At 62.1% G+C, this 18,267-nt stretch overlaps 2 protein-coding genes across 5 annotated transcripts in view; one reads left to right on the forward strand and one right to left on the reverse strand.

Moving 5' to 3' along the window:
* Window positions 1-1,102, reverse strand: part of GPS1 (G protein pathway suppressor 1) — a 5,435-nt gene extending 4,333 nt beyond the window's left edge. For both annotated transcript variants that reach the window (XM_059378852.1, XM_059378851.1), the window contains exons 1-2: window positions 1,001-1,102; window positions 60-152 (exon numbers count right to left, since the gene is read on the reverse strand). In XM_059378852.1, coding sequence (XP_059234835.1) covers window positions 60-152; window positions 1,001-1,102 — 195 coding nt within the window. The remainder of the gene's footprint in view (window positions 1-59; window positions 153-1,000) is intronic.
* Window positions 1,103-1,168: 66 nt separating this feature from the next.
* Window positions 1,169-5,126, forward strand: RFNG (RFNG O-fucosylpeptide 3-beta-N-acetylglucosaminyltransferase). 3 transcript variants are annotated; one of them, XM_059378853.1, is made up of 8 exons: window positions 1,169-1,473; window positions 1,966-2,059; window positions 2,562-2,664; window positions 2,802-2,955; window positions 3,180-3,268; window positions 3,381-3,546; window positions 4,019-4,101; window positions 4,188-5,126. In XM_059378853.1, exons 1-8 carry the CDS (start codon window positions 1,186-1,188, stop codon window positions 4,267-4,269), a joined length of 1,059 nt encoding a protein of 352 aa, XP_059234836.1. In that variant the 5' UTR covers window positions 1,169-1,185; the 3' UTR covers window positions 4,270-5,126. The 3 variants fall into 3 exon arrangements, with proteins under 3 accessions (XP_059234836.1, XP_059234837.1, XP_059234838.1); XM_059378854.1 differs by having other exon boundaries at window positions 1,170-1,473; window positions 1,996-2,059; XM_059378855.1 differs by having other exon boundaries at window positions 1,171-1,473; window positions 2,011-2,059.
* Window positions 5,127-18,267: the final 13,141 nt, after the last annotated feature.

Below are 18,267 nucleotides of genomic sequence, written 5' to 3' on the forward strand. Positions count from 1 at the left end.
AGGACTGACACCCCACGCCCTCTGCTGCCTGCCTTAGGACCGCGGGCAGGGTTCCTTACCAGAGTAGGGTTCTCCACCACGTAGTTGACATCGGACGCATTCTGCGGGTCCTCCTGGGGGTCCACATCGATCTGCATGGGCTCCACAGCCCCCTGCAACACAAGCGGGCATTTGGCACTCGAACCGGACTGACCAGGAAGGGCAAGAAACCCTCACTGTCCCCTGAGTCGGGCTCTGCCCGCGGTGCCACGTCCCCAGCAGGCTCCTGTCCTGGGGATCCTGTCTGCGCGATCCTGTCCGGGACCCAGTCCGGAGGCGCTGGCCGTCCCTGACCGTTCCCCAGCCCGTGTCCGGCGCCGCCCCCCGCAAGCCCCGCAGCCGCAGAGCGAGAGCCCTGGCGCCCAATCCACCGCGGGTCTCCGGGGCCGCGGGCAGGCAGCGGCGCGGGGGGGAGGGGGTGCCCCTGCGGTCCCTTCGCGGCCGCAGCCACCGTCCTGACGCTGCTTCTCCGAGCCTCGAGCAGCGCCCGGCAGCGGGGGCGGCGGGCCCGGGCGGCGGCGGAACAGTGTCCTGGGGCCGGTGGGCGCGCCCCCCCGCGCTCGCTCGCCCCTGGGCCCCCCGTCCTGGACGGTACCTCGGGAAGCAGCGTACGGGCCGACAGGCTGCGCTCGGGCCGGAGTCCCCGGCCGAGCCCGGCAGGACGAGGGCTGACCTGCCGCTGGGAGGGGCGCGGTAGAGCGGCCCCTGCGAGGAGGCCTGCCCCGCATCCTGTCCTGGCTCCGCACCCCCGGCCCTGACACAGCCGCCCGCGGCCGGACGGACAGAGCGTTGGCGCCGGCCGGGCTGCCGGGCCCACGGCGGGGCCCCTGCGCGAGGCCGCGGGGCGGCGGGGAGGGGAGGCCGCGCGGGGGCCCGGCCCCGGCCCGGCGGCGACGGGGGTGGGGGGGCGGGAGCAGCGGTGCCGGAGGGCGCGTTGGGGTCGCCGGCCGCGGCGCGTTACCTGCAGGTTAAACACCTGAACCGGCAGCGGCATCTTCACCGACCCCGCCGCGGCGCGCCGTCCACTTCCGGGGCAGCGCCGTCCACTTCCGGGGCAGCGCATCCGGGTCGCGGCGGGCGGGGCGGCTCTTAAAGGGGCCGCTGCGCGGCCTGAGCCCGGGCGGTGCCCGCGGGTCCCGCGGCCGCATGAGCCGCGCGCGGGGGGCGCTGTGCCGGGCCTGCCTCGCGCTGGCCGCGGCCCTGGCCGCGCTACTGCTGCTGCCCCTGCCACTGCCCCGCGTACCGGCGCCGGCCCCCGCCCCTGCCAGGGCTCCCAGTCCGAGCCCCGGCCGGCGGGGGTCCCCAGCCCGACCCGCCTCCGTCCCCCGCCTGCGGCCGGACGACGTCTTCATCGCTGTCAAGACCACCCAGAAGAACCACGGGCCACGCCTGGGGCTGCTGCTGAGCACCTGGATCTCCCGGGCCCGCCAGCAGGTGGGCCTCGCCCCGGGATCCCCGATCGCGGCACCCCATCCCCCGATCCCACAGCCCGGATCCCGACCCCGGACGGCAACCGTCCGCGCCCCCTACACCCCTGTCCCCGCAAGGGCTGCCCCGGAGACCCCATCCCCGGGACCCCCTGCCCACTGCTGTGTCCCCAGAGTGATGGCCAGACCCTCACTCTGAGTCTGTGGGGACCCAAGCGCTGCCGCCCTCCCACTGGGGTGGGTTCTCTCAGCTGACACTGGACCAAGACACCACAGACGTCCTGTGAGAGCAGGCCAGGCCCCAACCGCAGCAGGAGACACTGGGGACAGCAGCAGGCCATCGCTGGGGAAAACCCCCACCCCACTCCCCCCCACCCACAACCCCACTCCCCCACCCCTCCGCCCCGTCCCAACCCCAGCGTCCAGGCCCGTCCTGGGCACCCTCTTATCCTGAAGCTCCATCTCCGAAGCCCAGGCTCACCCAGGGGCATCTCTGCAGCTCCATTCGGGTCCCCCTGGGGCCTCACAGGTTGTCTCTCCCCAGACCTTCATCTTCACCGACGGGGATGACCCTGAACTGCAACTCCGGGCAGGTGAGCGCACTCCCCAGCCTGTGCGCACCAGGTCCCCGCACGGATCCTTTGGTTTGGTGACACCCGTCTCCCTGCTGTGTACAGAGGTCTGGGGCGGGGTGGGGGGCGTCGCTTGCCCAGGGTCACACAGCTGGTGGAGAGCAGGGCCAGCATCCAGGTCCCCTACACACACGGGCCGGGCTCTGCCTCCTGCAGCCCTGGCAGGCCTCCCAGGGCCTCGGGCCAGAGCCACAGTCCCCAAACGGTCCCGAAGATGCTCCAGCAGAGGCCACTGTTTCCTGGCAGTCCTCGACCTGGGGCGGCTTTGCGCTCACAGTGGTGCAGATGGTTGTTACCGGTCTGGGCCCTGTGGGTCAGCAGCCGGCCAGGGCTGCGAGGTTGGACCCGGCCTGGGGGCTTCGAGCAGGGTGAGGTGGCCATGCCCACTGGGCAGCCCCGTTTTGCCCTGATCACCATGCGGTGGGCTGGCCCTCACGCCTCCCCCGTTTCCCGCGCCTGGCAGGCAGCCACGTCATCAACACCAACTGCTCGGCCGTGCACACCCGCCAGGCCCTGTGCTGCAAGATGGCCGTGGAATACGACAAGTTCATCGAGTCCGGACGCAAGTATGTGGTGGCCTTGCTCCAGTGCCCCCCAGGAGAGCCCAGGGCTGAGGCCGGGCCCACCCATGCTCGGGAGCCAGCAGGGGGAGGCCCCCAGCGGCACCAGCCCCTCACGCCAGAGCACCTCTCGCTGCTCCCAGGTGGTTCTGCCACGTGGACGACGACAACTACGTGAACCCCAGAGGCCTGCTGCGGCTGCTCTCCGCCTTCTCGCCCAGCCAGGATGTCTACCTGGGCCGGCCCAGCCTGGACCACCCCATCGAGGCCGCTGAGAGGGTCCCGGGAGGGGGCACCGTGAGTGCTGGGCCGGGAGCACGTTTGAGAGCGCGGGGACCCCGCTGGGGAAGGGCGGCAGCGTGGCGAGTCTGGCCCATGCTGGGGTGGGGGCCCTTCAGGAGGTGCTGTGGGAGGAGCTGGGCCCCTGGGAAGCCCCTCCCTTGTGTCCGGGGGGGGGGGGCACCCTCTGTGCGGAGAGCAGCTGCGGATACTGCCCGGCCCAGCGTTTCTCTCCTCCTCAGGTGACCACCGTCAAGTTCTGGTTCGCCACGGGCGGAGCCGGCTTCTGCCTGAGCAGAGGCCTCGCTCTGAAGATGAGCCCCTGGGCCAGGTGAGGGCGGTGCATGGGGGGTGTGGGGGGCCGGCCGCCAGGGCTGGGAGGCGGGCATGGTGGCACTGAGGACGGAGGAGGCCCTGACCTGCTGGCCCGGGCCCCCCACCAGCCTGGGCAGCTTCATCAGCACCGCCGAGCGGGCGCGGCTGCCGGATGACTGCACCGTGGGCTACATCGTGGAGGGGCTGCTGGGCGCGCGCCTGTTGCCGAGCGCGCTCTTCCACTCGCACCTGGAGGACCTGCGGAGGCTGCCGCCCGACGCCGTGCTGCGGCAGGTATAGCCCAGCTCCTGGGCCTCAGCCCCCGGCTGCCCCCCGAGGTGCCTGGCCCTTGCCCGGGATCTCAGGCCCATCACCAGGGCTCAGGGAAGCGTTCCCAGCCCTGCAGCGAACTTACTGCACAGCGTGTGTTTGGCCTGCTGGGATCCCGGGGCCTGGGTACAGGGGCTCCTTTGTGAGGGGCCTTCCTGGATGCCCCAGATGGAGGGGGACAGTCCTGCCCTGGGTGGGGAGCGTGGGGGATGGGCCTGGACTTGGCCTGGGTGGGCCCTCCACCTACCCTGGCAGGTCAGGGGGAGGTCGTGCCCTGGGGGCCCTGGGATGGGGGGCAGTCCTGCCCTGGAGGGCCCCGGGGAGCCAGAGGCACAGCAGCCTCTCCTGGTTTGACTCCGGAGGCCAGAGGAGGGTGTGGGGGAAGAGCTGATCCTGGGAGCGACTTGTCTCTTCTCCCCTCCCTGCCCCCGCTCAGGTCACCTTGAGCTACGGGGGTCCAGAGAACCCACATAACGTGGTGAACGTCGGGGGCTTCAGCCTGCAGCAGGACCCCACACGGTAGATGGGCGGTGAGGAGGGCCTCTGGCGCTTCCCCCCACAACACCTACATCCCAGGAGGCCTGACCTCCGCGTTTCCTTCCCAGGTTCAAGTCTGTCCACTGCCTTCTCTATCCAGACACGGATTGGTGTCCAATGCACAAGCAGAGTGACCTCGTTGCTCGGTGACCCTGGACTCCCAACCCAGGGAGCAGGACCGTTGCTGACCCTTTCCGCTCTCGGCTCTCTTAGCTGGCCACAGCCATGTCCAGGGAGATGGGGTGCTGCAGGCTTCCCCCAGAGCGCCCCCCCCAGAGCCCCTGGTGGGCCAGGGGACCGAGCTCTCTGGGTGAGTGGCCTGCCCCCGCACCAGGGGTCCAGGCTGTGCGTGTGCCAGCTGCCGCAGAGAGCGGGGGGTGTAATGTGGGTCCTCCTCCCAGCGCAGCCCCCGAGGTGTGCTCCCGCAGGAAAGGGGTCTACTCTGGGACCTAGCGGCCTGGGAGGAGGCTGGCTTCTGCTCCCAGGGCCCCACCCTGCCCTCCTCACCCTGCTGGAGAGGGGGTTCCGGGCAGACTAGGCTCACGGAGTGGGCTCCAGGCCCAGGGTCGTGCGTGGGCTCCGTCAGCAGGCCATCCGTGGGCACGGAGGCTGCACCAGCAGGCCTGGAGCGGGGACCTGGCTGGTCTCTGAAGGCGCTGCAGTAAGGCCTCCGGCCAGCGAGCTCAAAACCCCGCTTGCTTCTGCCCCGGGCATCGCCACCTGGAGGCCGCCTCACCGGGTCTCTTCTGCCAAGGCCTTCATATCTCTCCACTCCGACCCACCACTCCATGCTTGTCTTCCCTGACCTCGCCCCCTGCCCCAAGTCCAGAAAGCAGCAGGGCCCTTCTGTTCTGGGCTCCCCCTGCAGGGCGGTGCCCCCACCCCTGCAGCGGACCCGCCTTAACTGTGCCTTTCCGTGGAAGAGAGAGCGGAATGAGAGAACTCGGCACTTTCGCCCTGGCTCCTGGCTGCGCAGTTGCTGGAAGTGAATAAAGGGGTGATTGTTATTCTCTGGCTGGTTGGCTTAACGGACCGGCCCGGCACCTGGCAGCTGAGCTGACAGGCCTCCAGCTGCTGGCTCAGGAAGGGTCTCCAGGCAACTCTGCGCCCCCCAGAGCCCTGCTTGCCAAGCCTTAACTGCCCGTGGGGTCCCAAGCGCACAGCGGGGGCTGGACCCGCCGCAAACCTGGCCCCAGAGGCTAGTCTTCCGTCTCGCCTGCTTCCTCAGCACACTGCGGGACAACTAGTGTGTGTGCGGGGGGGTACGGGGCTGTACGTGAGTGTGGCTGTGCGTGTGTGCAGGGCCGTGCATGAGCATGCGTGTGCAGGGCCGTGCGTGAGTGTGCGTGTGCGGGCCGTGCGTGAACGTGCACACGTGTGTGTGTGCAGGGCCGCAGGTGAGGGAGCCGTAGAGGTGCCGATGCACGTGCGTAGGGCAGGCAGGGAGCACCCAGACAGCAGCCTGGAGTCCTCGGACTGGTGTCCACGTACGGTTCGATGGTGCTCCGCCAGGAGGAAGACACGTCCGGAGGTCACTGAGAGTCCAGCGTTACGGGTTCCAGGCCCCAGGGCTGCCGACAGTCCCGGAAGGAGCCCCAGACTGAGCACCATCGGGGCCGAAGGAGGAGCACTGGGGTCCAGGCAAACGCAGGGAGTGGCAAATTTCAGCAAGTCTGAAACCTTGCGTTCTCGGTGCTGCACGACTGTCACGGCAACCAGGGAGGGATCCGCGGGGGAAACTGGCACCGGATCTCAGCTCCGGGTCAGCACCTCGCGGTGTGGTCCGCAGGCCGCGGCGTGTGGGTGTGCGTGAGGCTCTGCCCGCGGCAGGTGGGGGCTCCCGCCCCTTCCTCAGCCTCCGTTAGGCCCTCGCCTCAGCCTGGGCCGCGCCGTGCCCGCGGGGGACGTGTCTGCCGTGGAGAATCGCGCCCCCTCCACCTCCGCTCTGTCTACACCGCTCACCATTCAGACGCCACCAAGTCTGAGCTGGTCACTCTGCTCTCCAAACCGTCCTCCAGGCTTGGATTTGCCATGGACTCGTGAGCCAAGCCCGAGCCGTTTCTCCCACTCTGGCTGGGGTCTGAGTTCACGTCCACTCACTCGGGCCTTGAGGCTTTTCTCGTTAGTGGCCCCAGCACTGCCCATTTGTGTTGCTGGACTCGGGTTATGAAATTTTCCAACAGGCAGTTTCCCATTTTGCTTCAAACGTCTGTCCCCAGGTGCGACCGCTCGGGGTTCCCGGGGAGAGGATCCCGCGACCCCAGCCGCACACCACGGCAGACAGGCGGACCGGGCGAGCTTGGGGCTGCGGGGGCCGTCAGGGTGGAGGGTGAGACAGGCACCAGGAGGCGGCCCAAGCCTCAGAGTGGGAACGGAGCCTGAGGACGGGTAGACATGGGCTCCAGAAATCCAGGGGGTAGGAGATGCCAGCTGGGGTCCTGGGAGAGGGGTGCCCTTAGTCCCCGAAGCAGCAAGTTCGCAAGGGACCCCCGTCACTCGGGAGGGAGCTTGCGGCAGGTCACCCAGCATTGTCCCTCCTCGGAACACCCCCTAACACCCCCGGACATAGGGCATGCCGTCCCCCAAGACTGGGACACTAGCCCAAGCTCCCAGACCGCAGGCCGCTCAGGCCCTCTGCCTCCCCGTGCCCTGTGCGCACAGAGCATAGACCCAGCACAGCATTGGATTGGCCCAGTCGGCCCACTAGCTAGCTGGAGCGCTAGGCTGGGCCCCCTCAGAGACGCAGACCCCCTCGCTGGGTCAGGAGGAACAGTCGTCCCCGGACCCCCAGCGGCCTCCAAGGTGGGGGGGTACTGGCCGGCTTCCAAAGCGGCGAGCGGCGTGGTCTGCCAGACCCGCTGGTGCCTTCATTTTTCAGGGAGGACAAAAAGCCTGGAAAGAAACGCCAAAATGTTTAGTTGTCTCTGAAAAATGCAAAAACCGGTAAAATGGATTTTTTTCTTTCTCCTTTATGGCATTTTACGCATAACAAAGTATGTCATACAATGGACGTGCAGTAGCCAAAGCATCAGAAAAAGTTAAAATTTTGTAAATTAAGTTTAAAAATTCAATCGTGCATCCCTGGACATCCATCTAACAGTTTTTTTGAACGAGTGTTTAATAAACGTCAGGACACCCCGTGTCCCTGCAGGCCAGGCCCCAGGCCAGCCCTGGGGGGACAGTGGGTCACAGAGCAGGCCAGCTGCTGGGGGCTGGGGGCCGGTGAACGGGGGCAGCTGCTGATGGGTGTGGGCTTTCTTGGGGCCACGAAAACCCCTTGATCCCCACTGAAAGGCTGTGCGTTTGCAGACTGGCCTGCTTGATCACATTTTGTTTGTAATCTCAAGATCAGTTCTTCCTGTCCTCATCATCCGACAGTGGAAGACCTGAGCATCCCCAGCGGAGGTCGCGGTCGGACTAGGCAAGGCCCTGCTTCCTGCGTCCGAGGCCGGAGGATATGGCGGGTGGGGGAGAGTGTGCACGGAGGGCAGAGGGCTCCCGCTCTGGGGCCAGAGGCACAGGGCCGAGTCCCCACTCCCAAGCAGTTCACACGACCCTGCTGAACCTTGTTTTCTCTTTTGTCAAACAGAATCTCCTGGAAGGAACTGTGTTTCCATTGCTAGGGTTATTATCTCCGTGAATCCTGTGCGTGCCGGAAGGCCACACGCATCCCTCCAGAGCAAGGGCTCGGTACTAGCTAACTCCGTGTTTGTGGCCACGTCATCCCACCGTGAGTAACAGGATTAGCCCGATTCTGGGATTCGATAGTAGCTGTGGTTACACAACTCTCCGAACGTAAGAAAAACACCGAACTGTACACCTTAACACCGACCACTTTTTGATACAAACAATGTCTCCATAAAGACATCGTTTCGGAAGTGAGCCAAGATGAGATTCAGAGCGGGAGTGGCCCATATTTATTGCATAATTTCAATGTATTAACCAAAAAGTTCCCACAAAGAAATACCCCGTTTCAGGTGCTCTCACTGCTGAATTCTATCAAACGTGAAGGGAAGAGTACCAACATTACCCAAAACCTTTCAGAAATCAGGCTGAAGAGGACACTTTTCCTCATTTTGTGAGGCCAGTATAATGCTGGTACCAAAGTCTGACAAATACATTACAAAAAAGTTGATCAGCCGACTCGAAACTTGGTATGGAAACACTAAGCACATTAGTGGAATCCAAAATGCAACCTTGGAAAAGAATCGAGTTAAAGACTTCAAGACCTGCCATGGGGCTGCGGTGCGGAGACAGCGGGTGCCGGGCAGGCCCGCACGCAGAGCCCGAGGGCCCAGGGGACAGCCCGGCGCGGGTGCACACGCCTACCGCCACAGGAGGCCACTAAGGTCTCCAGAGCAAGCCTATGGGGGTCTTTTCAACAAATAGGGCTAGAATCAGTCCATGAAGTCATTTGTTTTGACTTAAGAAAGAAAGAAAGAAAGAAAGAGAAAAAGCTAGCACGGAGGGTCAGCGGGATGGGCTGGGCGGTGGTGCGGTTAGGACCCTGCCCAAAATACGCGTTTGTTCACATGGTGCGGCCATCGCGTGGGTCAGGGACTCAGGGCGCCCCTACCTCTGGGGCCACCATCTGTGGCTTCCAAGTCCCCCGAGCGTCAGCGGGTAACATGGAGGCCGAGAGAAGGATCAGGAGCACCGAGTCCAGAAGGGACACCATCCTCTCCCTGCTCTCGCCAGCTCAGCAGGACGGAAGCGGGGAAGTGCGGAGGAGCCCTTCGGCTGGCCCGTGCCCCGAGCGCCGGACAGAGGGAGCGGGAGCCCCTGACGCTGTGTTCGTGGCGGGGGCAGGGGTGGGGATCTTATGAAGCATCTATTACCTGTCGTTACCAGAGACACAAACTTCTATTTCCAGCCAGTGGTCACCATCTTGTTCTCGGCCACGTTTTCCTGACGTGGAACATGAAGCCAGGCCAGCAGCCACCAAGAGGTTCTGGAAGAAGAAGAAAGAGGAAGAAGAAAGAAGGGTGCGGGGGTGGCTCAGGTGGTTTGGTGACCGCCTTCGGCTCAGGTCGCCGTCCAGGCTCCTGGGATGGAGCCCCGCATTGGGCGCCCCCTGCTCTCTGGGGAGCCTGCTTCTCCCTCTCCCTCTGCCTGCTACTCTCCCTGCTTGTGCTCTCTCTCTCCCTCTCTGCGAATAAATAAATACAATCTTAAAGAAGGAGGAGGAGGAGAGGCGGGAAAAGGCAGGGCGTGGAGGTCAGGGCCCTCTGCTCGCAGCCGCTGGCACGCACCCCTGGCAGGGGCAACGGGCCTCTGTCTTCTTGGAGGAGAGGACAGCAGCACCGCCTTCTGAAAGCTCAGTTGTGGGGAGTCGCCCTGGTGAGGAGGGGTCTCCCCGGGATCCCGGCCTCCGTGCAGGGATGCGTGGGCTCCAGCCACCACGCCCTGGCCACAGCCACCACCTCCAGGCAGCTTCACCGTGCCTGTGCCGGGCCCAGGGCCCCCCCGGCTCTGCACCCCAGGCCTCATCGCCCCCTGGCCCGGCCGGTGGGCTTCCCTCCCCAGCCCCACAGCCCTTGAGCCTCAGCAACGTCCTTCTTCCTACCTGAGCCAGAGCTTGGGGGCCACCAGTCCCCGAGGCCACTTTCCTAGCTGTGCTCTGGCCAAGGCCAAGGGAACCGTGGCCCTGGAAGGGCACACAGTTCTCAGAGAGGTTCCTGGAAGAAACCTGAGGGATGCCTGGGGGGCCCCGTCAGGTAAGCATCAGGTCTTGATCTCGAGGTCGAGAGTTCAAGCCCCGCACTGGGCTCCAGGCTGGGCATGGCACCCACTTAAAAAATGAAATAAAATAAAATAAAATAATAAATTAAAAGCTTGAAGCCACACAGAATGGCCTTGGGCCCCTAACCTGTCCCCTTACGCCCCTTGCCCGGGAGAAGGGGGCAACAGCCCCAGATGCGGAGCTCTCGGAGGCCTCCCCAGGAGACGCCACACCCCTCCTGCCTCCCCCTCCTGCCTCCCCCTCCCCCCCACATTCTTCCCGCCTGCCGCCTTCCTCTTCTCTCCCTTCTTCTCCTCCGTGCTTTTTCTTTCTTGGAATTTGTGCCAAGAATCACTTTCTTTTTTTTTTTTTTAATTTTTTTTTCCTTAAGATTTTATTTATTTATCTGACATTTATTATTTATTTATCTGAGAGATCACAAGTAGGCAGAGAGGCAGGCAGCAGAGAGAGAGGAGGAAGCAGGCTCCCCACTGAGCAGAGAGCCCGACGCGGGACTCGATCCCAGGACCCTGGGATCATGACCTAAGCCGAAGGCAGAGGCTCCAACCCACTGAGCCACCCAGGGGGCCCTCTTATTTTTATTTTAAGGAGTCAAGTGTTTTTAAAGAAATGTTTGATGAGAAAAATTGTATTGAATATTTTCCAATGTAGTTATTATTTTTAACGTTCTTCATTCTTCCTGGTAGCTGCAAGGAATCACCTGGATCATTTCTCATTGAGCTAAAGAACATTGTTTAGCTTTCTCATAGTACAGGTCTTAGTCACCACCACTCTTGGCTTTTGTTGACTTGAAAATATCTTATTTCACCCTAGTTTTTTAAGGTGTTGGTATTTTTTTTTAATTTTATTTACTTATTTGACACACAGAGAGAGAACACAAGTAGGCAGAGAGGCAGGCAAAGAGACAGGGGGACGCAGGTTCCCCACGGAGCAGAGAGCCCGATGCGGGACTCGATCCCAGGACCCTGAGATCATGACCTGAGCCGAAGACAGGGAATCAACCCTCTGAGCCACCCAGGTGCCCCTAAGGTGTTATTTTTAAATCATCTCTACACCTAACACAAAGCTTGAACTTACAACCCCAAGATCGAATCACCTGCCCCACCCACTAAGCCCTCCAGGCGCCTCTCATCACATTGCTGAGAGATATTTTTGCTGCGTCTAGAATTTCTGGATTGACAGACTTTTTTTTTTTTTTTCCTTTTAACTCTTTGGAGATGTCATTTCACTGCTTCCTGGCCTCCTCGCTGGCTCATGAGGGCTGGTCGTCCCCGCTCCGCGTCCCGCTTCCCGCTGGGCAACGAGCGCTCCTCCTCCGGGTCGGTCATGATGCACTTTGATGTCATTCTTTTTCTGCTTATCCTGCTTGGAGTTTGGTGAGCTCTGGAGTCGTATGTTGACAATTTAAATCAAATGTTTGAGAATTTGGGGGGTTTGTTCTTCAGATATTTTTTACCTCTCTTCTCATTTTCTTCTTCTGGGACATCAGTGACCTGCATGTTAGACCATTTATCTAACCCCTATCCAGAGGCTCCTTGAGAGTCTCTCCATTCTTCTTTGGTCTTTTGTTCTTTTTCTTCAGATTGGCTCATTTCTATTGACCTGCCTTCAAGTGGAATGACTCTGTTTTCTGATACCTACAATCTCATTAAACCTACCCGGCAAATTTCTTTTAGTTACTGTACTTTTAAAGTCGCAATTTCCATTTGATTCTTTTTTTAAAGATTTTATTTACTTATTTGGCAGAGAGAGAGAGAGATCACAAGCAGGCAGAGACGCAGGCAGAGGGAGAGGGAGAAGCAGGCTCCTTGCCAAGTGGGCAGGGAGCCCAATGAGGAGCTAGATCCCAGGACCCCAAGACCATGACCCAAGCCAAAAGAGGCCCAAGCCACTGAGCCACCCAGGCGCCCCTTGATTCTTTTTTATTGTTTCCATTTCTATGATAAAACTTTGTAATTGTTTGCTCATCAAAATGTTATTTTCCTTTAATTTCTGAACACATTTAAATATGTGCTTTAAAGTCTTGTTTGGTATATCAAGACAATGTTTGTTTCAGTTGGCTGCTTTTTCCTTGACTATGGGCAATGTTTTCCTGTTTCTTTTCATTCCTAGAAATATTTCATTGTGTACTGGACATTACAGATGATACACCATAGAAAGTCTGGATTTTGTTATCTTCCTCTGAAGAGTGTTGGGGTTTTTTTTTGTTTGTTTGTTTGTTTTGTTTTGTGTTGTTGTTGGTTTTTTTTTTTCTGGTAGACAGTTTAATTACTGACTAATCATTCCAAACTTGTTCAGATTTGGTTTTGTGCTTTATTAGGGCTCTCTGCAGAAGACTTCTGGTGTTTCCCCAGGTCTTCTAACTCAGTGGGACTCAGCCTCCAAACTGTCTCCCCTGTATACTCTGTGAGGGCTTCAGAGACAGAAGCACTGGCCCTGACTCCTAAGGATGAGACTTTCCAGGTCGTGGCTGGATGCCCAGGGTGTGCACTAGGTGTGGAGGAGCTGTACCCTCTCTGGCTGGGCCAGAGCTCCCAGGTCCCCAGCACTGGGCCCATAACAACTGCTCTCTTTTGTCCTGAGCCACTCTTGGGTGATCTCATCCTGCCTGTGTTCAGCCCACTCCTCAGCCAAGGACTAGACAGGGAGCAGACAGAGACCACACCCGACTTCTGGGCACAGCCTCCTCCCCTCCCTGAAGACTCCATCCCTTCAGTTGCTTCAAACCCTGATCTGCCTCTGCTGCGTGGCAGGACCACATGTTCTGCTTAGATTGACCCCCTGCCCCTCATTGGACGTGTTATCCCCGGCAGAGCATCTGTGGGTCTGACCTTAGGGGTTTCTATCCACCAAGGACGGAAGTCTTGTGCTGCCTACTATCCATTTCCAGAAAATCACTACTGGTACATTTGTCAAACTCCACGGTCACTCACAGCGGGAAGGCTAGTCTGGGAACCAGTTAGAACATCCCCGCTGGAAGCAAGTGTACGAGCGTTTCAGTCTATGGCGAGGACATAGCGTTGTGAATCTTGGTCTGTTTTCCCTTGTTCTGCTCCGATTCAAGGGCCAAGTTATAGTTGCTCTTGAGGAAGCACTAGCTGATGGAAGGGTCTAGTGGGATCTGAGGAGACAGAAATTCGTCTAAGCTGGGCCAGCTCCCCACAGACACTGTCATGCTGGTGGAAGGGACCATCTTCTAAACGCACTGGGAGAGGTCTAGGGATGTGAGAACTCAGTGACTTGGCCTGAGGATGAGAAACCCCTAGAAACCTCACCTCCAGAAAGTTCCCCGGGTCCCAACAGCTGGGCCCTCTGCTTCTAGACTCACAGCGCATGGTGGGGGGAGGAGGACACCTGTGCCTGCAGCCTGGGGTCAACTCCCAAAGGGCCCAGGGACAGGCCCAGGGAGACAGCTTGCAAGCAGGAAGCTTGACGTCCCCTTCCCAGTACTACATCTCTGCCCCCTGCCCCCAGGCCTAATCGTGGGAGTCTCCCGGATGCCTTTCCCCAGACGCATCGCCTTCCACTCACCCACGTGGGCCTTTGTGCATTAGGCCACCTCAGCAAGCAGCTTACTAGGTTCTTGGCAAAGGAGATCTGCCTGAAGGCCCTCTCTACACCTGACACACTCCGCTGTCACCCCATTAAATTGGGAGCAGGGGCCCGAGGCCTTTTCCCACCCGAGAAGCTGTCAGGGGTGGGGGCAGGCTCGGTCCCAAGGACCCAGGAGCTTCCAGGAAGGGACCCCTGCCCACTAACCCGGACACCCACGGCCTCCCTGTCGTTCTCAAAGCCCCAGCGCCAGGCTGTGAAATCGCTTCTGAGAGAGCAGGGGTGACCCCGAGTGGGCCCGGGGCCTTCAGGAGGTGCTGGAGGCCGGCAGGGCCAGGAGCCCCCAAGAAGGACTGAGACCTCCGCGGTGGCTCTGGCTGGCCTGCACTCCCAGCCGGCTCCACAGGGCTGAGGGCACCCCCTCCGCAGACACCTGGGGCTCTCCGTCCGAGGCTCGGGGCCCCCGCGGCTGGGTGAGACCTGGCCACCATGGGTGAGGAAAAGACCCAACGAGCTGTGGTTTGCAGCATGTTCCACGTGGCCTGACAGAGGCGGCGTGCAGGGCTCCCAGGTCCTCAAAGGAAACCTTGCGGGAGGCCTTTCCCTGGGGTGTCCACAGCCTGAACCCCTGTCCACAGAGAGGGTGTTCGAAGCAGGAGAGGCCTGGCGCTGAGCCCACAGACATCCCCAGAGACAAAGCCGTCCCCACACCGAACTCCTGGGGTGGCCTGAGCCCTGGATCCTGCTCCCAGCTGGGAGCACAGAGGCCCCCAGGAGGGGAGGTCTGACCTAGAGTGTGTATGCGGCTTCATTTATTTATTTGGCAGAGACAGAGAGAGCACAGGAGCAGGGAAAGCAGCAGGAAGGGCGAGAGAAAGAAGCAGGCTCCCCGCAGAGCAGGGAGCCCAATGCGGGACTCGATCCCCAGGCCCGGAGATCAGGACCTGAGCCGAAGGCAGACGCTTCACAGGCTGAGCCCCCCCCAGCCATCCCAATAAAGAAATACAATCTTAAAAAAAAAAAAAAAGAATGTGCGTTCGTTCGATCACTCCTTCACTCGCTCCTCACACCACAGACACACGGAAAATCTTGCCCGCTGTTGGGGGAACCGAGGCCCCAGCGCGTCCTGCCCCCGGGGCTCAGGCTGTCAGGAGTCCCAGAGCAGCTGTTGTGGGGCCCACACCAGGGCTGCAGGAACCCAGAGGGGTGACCCTCAGGGAAGCCGGCGTCCCAGCTTGGCTTCTCGGGCCCAGATGCCAGGAAGGTGCACGGAGCAAAGAGCTGAGCGGGCAGAGGCCAGCAGGGCGGGGGCGGGGCCCCTCCAGGCAGACGCGACAGGAGCTAAGCAGGGCTGGGAGCCGGGGCCGGACAGTGCAGGCGACTGGCCTTGGGAACAGGTAGACCCTCATGAAGTAAGACCAGTGCTGCCTGCTGGGCAGCAAGAGGCCAGTGGAGTATGAGGAAAGTTCTGGAACCAGGGCCGCTCTGGGCCCTGGGTCACACAGCAGACACGTGCCTCTCAGAGAGAAGCCTCTGGCTCAGCATGAACGGCACCGGGGCAGCCCCTTCCCCCACACTCCTCGTGGCACCAGAGTGCCCTGGCTTGGAGACGGTCTGGCTTGGCATCCATTCCCTGCCCGGCCTCCTCGCGCAGGTGCACAGGATACAGCCATGGGACCGCACCTGTCTACACCTCCCAATCTCAGAATGTTCCAGGTGACATCAAGCCTTCCCGAAACTGCCCAGCCCAGGCAGTGGGGTAGGATCAGGCCTACGGAGGGGCCTCCTTCCCAGGCTGATCAGGTGCCCAAGCCTCCCTGAGGACCCCCGCCCTTCTGAGTGCAGCCCACTGCCCAGCCTTTTCCAGTGGGTGCCCAGGCTCTGGCCCTCCGCGCCACGCCGCCCCGTCCCTGGCCCCAGCCGGCTATGACTTACCCCACCCTACCCTGCTCGAGTGTCCCGTCTGCGGCCCTGCCCAGGTCCAGTTTCGGGCAGGTCTGCTCAAGAGGCTTTTCCTTGCCCTGAAAAACAGGAAGAGAAAGAAAACCTCCCCTCTCTCAAGGAGGAAACCGGAGTTAAAGTTAGCTCGGAGGCTCAAGAAGGACCTTTGTTCGGGGGCACCACAGGTGTGTCACGAGCGTGCACCTGAGGCCTCCCCCACCCCCCCATGGCCCCTTCTGCACCGCGAAGCTGGAGTCCTTCTCCTGGGCCCTCAGAACGCTGCCCGCCCTGTCCCCTTCCCCGCTGCTCCGACGGCGAGACCCGTGGCCAGAAGTGTGTGCTCTTGACCCACGTGTGCGTTCCAGTGTGTGCCGGGGCTGCCCTCCCCATGCGCCCCCGGCCGTGTGCTGCTGGTGGGCAGTGAGGCAGGGCCTGGGGCACCGCTGGGGGCTGGACACAGGAGCTCCATTCACACGGGTTTTCTGGGGCAGCAGCTGGGGACGACAGCTTCTTCTCAAGGAGTTTTTCGGCATGTTCCTGGGTTGGTTTTTTGTTTTTGTTTTTGTTAAGATTTTATTTATTCGTTTCACAGAGAGAGAAAGAGCGAGAGCGAGAGGGCGCACAAGCAAGTAGAGTGGAAGAGGGGGGAAGCAGGCTCCCCACCGAGCAGGGAGGCCGATGCGGGACTCGATCCCAGGACCCTGAGACCATGACCTGAGCTGAAAGGAGACGCCTAACCCACTGAGCCACCCAGGCATCCCTGGGTTGCTTTTAAGAAGAGACAATAGTTGGGGCGCATGGGTGGCTCAGTGGGTAAAACCTCTGCCTTCGGCTCAGGTCATGGTCTCAGGGTCCTGGGATCAAGTCCCGCATCGGGCTCTCTGCTCAGCGGGGAGCCTGCTTCCCCTCTCTCTCTCTCTGCCTGCCTCTCTGCCTACTTGTGATCTCTGTCTGTCTCTCTCTCTCTGTTAAATAAATAAAATATTTAAAAAAAACACATAATCTCGGGGTAGAAAACAGGCGGCAATGCAGGCATCAGGGCAAATGCGTGCACCGGCGTGTATGGTGTGCACGTGAGTGTGTGGTGCGTGGTGTGCCTGTGGGGGGTCTGGAGGGCGCGCATGAGGCTGTGGGAGACCCTCAGGCTGCCTTGTGTCCTGGCCTGCCTGCCCTGCTCCGCCTGTTGGCGCCTCTGCGGGTCGGCCCTCATGGCCTCTGGGTCCCAGGCTTGGAGAGACTCTGGCAGCAGCTGGGAGCCCACAGCAGGCTGGGCCCGGGGTCTCTGTTGGGCCCGGGGGGGCCGGACGTGCGGCCCGGTGCCTGCAGCAGCGCCCGTGTCCCCAGCAGGCTGCTTCTCCTGGTGCTGGAGACACAGGGGAAGGGGCGGCCCCAGCCCAAGGCCTGGGAGGAAAGTGTCCGTGGTCGTCCTGGAAGGAGCGCGGGGCCTCGGTGGACACTCAGCCTCCCCCCCCAGTGATGGTGCGAACAGACCCCTCGAGCCCCAGGACTTTTGTCAAAGTGGCAGCACCAAGTGCTGAAGCAGGACCTGGAACTCGTGGGGCAGGACAGACGGACGCGCCTGCTGCCCCACTAGGTGTCCCCGGAGCCCAGCGTCCAAGGAAGCCTGAGCACCTCCCCAGCGGCTGCTGTCGTCCTGGTGCTCGGCCGGTGCCCCCACTCTGGCCGCGCTCACCCCAGTCCGGGCAGGCTGGGCCGTGTGGAGCCCGAGTTCGGGAAGCGGCGGCGGCCACACGGCGGCTGATCTGGGGCCGCAGACGTGCGAAGGCGCCGGCGTGGAGCGGCCGCTGAGGGCGTGGGAGCCGGCGGGGGGACGCAAGGAGCGCGGAGACCGCGGTCCGCGGGGCTCGCCGGGCAGAGCCGGACCCCCGAGGGCAGCAGGGCTTCGGCGGCCAGAGCTTTGCCCGGCGCCCTGGGCCCCCGGCCGCCCGCACAGGTATACCTGGAAACGCGGCGGGGCAGGGGGCGCCCACAGGCGCAGCAAGGCCGGTCCAGCCCGGGGAGACCCGCCCTCCCAGCGCAGGGAGCCCGGGGGTGCCCACAGCAGCGCCCCTTCCAGAGCCGACTCCGCCTCGGGCTCCTCTCTGCGGCCAGAGCGTGTGGTGGGGGCCGCCGCGGGGCTTCCTGAGCTCAGGGAGGGCGCGGGGTCCCGGGTGCCACCCGTCCCCAAGACCCGCTGGTGGCGCCTGCCACGCGTCATGGTAGTCAGAAGGCCGGCCCGCCGGGCTCTCCCTCCAGTGGATGAGGGGCCTGGGCCGTGGAGAGCCACGAGGTGGGCGGTACTTGTGACCAGAGCTGTGGGTCACAAGCGCTGTCAGCGCTTGTGCACGCCGGCCGTTCTGCCCCCCCCCGCCGGTCGCCGCCCCGAGTGTGGGCGCCAGCGTGTCTAGGGGACACGCGTCTGGCTGCGCTGTCGGCTGGATTCTGTGAGTCACAGGTCGCTCCGGGCTCTACTTGGAGGTTCAGTCACATGCGTGGTGGCGGTTCACACGGGGTAGATGGACACCGCGTGCACGTGGGACCCTGGCCCCAGGGGACGGTTTGCCTAAGGTTAGGAGGGCAGGTGTGAGGCACAGGGACAGTGCTGTGCCTGATGGGGTCAAAGCTGACACCCTCGATCAAGTTAACATGGCCAGTGGTGAGACAGGCCCCACCTGGCAGCGGCCGATGGTGCCCCTCCCTGGCGGGGACATGGGGCACCTCACCTCGGAGGGACACCGGTCAAGCCCCAGCTGACGGACTTCCTATAAAGGAGCTGACCTCCAGGCTCCAGAAATGCCAAGGTCGTAAAGGTCGAGGCAAGACTGAGGAGTGATCTGGAGTGAGGGGGGCGAGAGCGACGGGCCACCCCTAGCCACAGGCGAGCCTGGACTGGACACTTTCCCTACACAGAA

This window comes from Mustela nigripes, chromosome 16 (assembly GCF_022355385.1).
Source record: "Mustela nigripes isolate SB6536 chromosome 16, MUSNIG.SB6536, whole genome shotgun sequence".
Lineage (NCBI taxonomy): Eukaryota > Metazoa > Chordata > Mammalia > Carnivora > Mustelidae > Mustela > Mustela nigripes.

Bases quoted from the DNA above. Each gene is read 5' to 3' on its own strand.
- RFNG (XM_059378853.1), top strand. From the start codon at position 1,186: ATGAGCCGCGCGCGGGGGGCGCTGTGCCGGGCCTGCCTCGCGCTGGCC. The intron at 2,060-2,561 runs GTGAGCGCACTC...CGCGCCTGGCAG, and splicing joins TGAACTGCAACTCCGGGCAG to GCAGCCACGTCATCAACACC. The intron at 4,102-4,187 runs GTAGATGGGCGG...TTTCCTTCCCAG, and splicing joins CTGCAGCAGGACCCCACACG to GTTCAAGTCTGTCCACTGCC.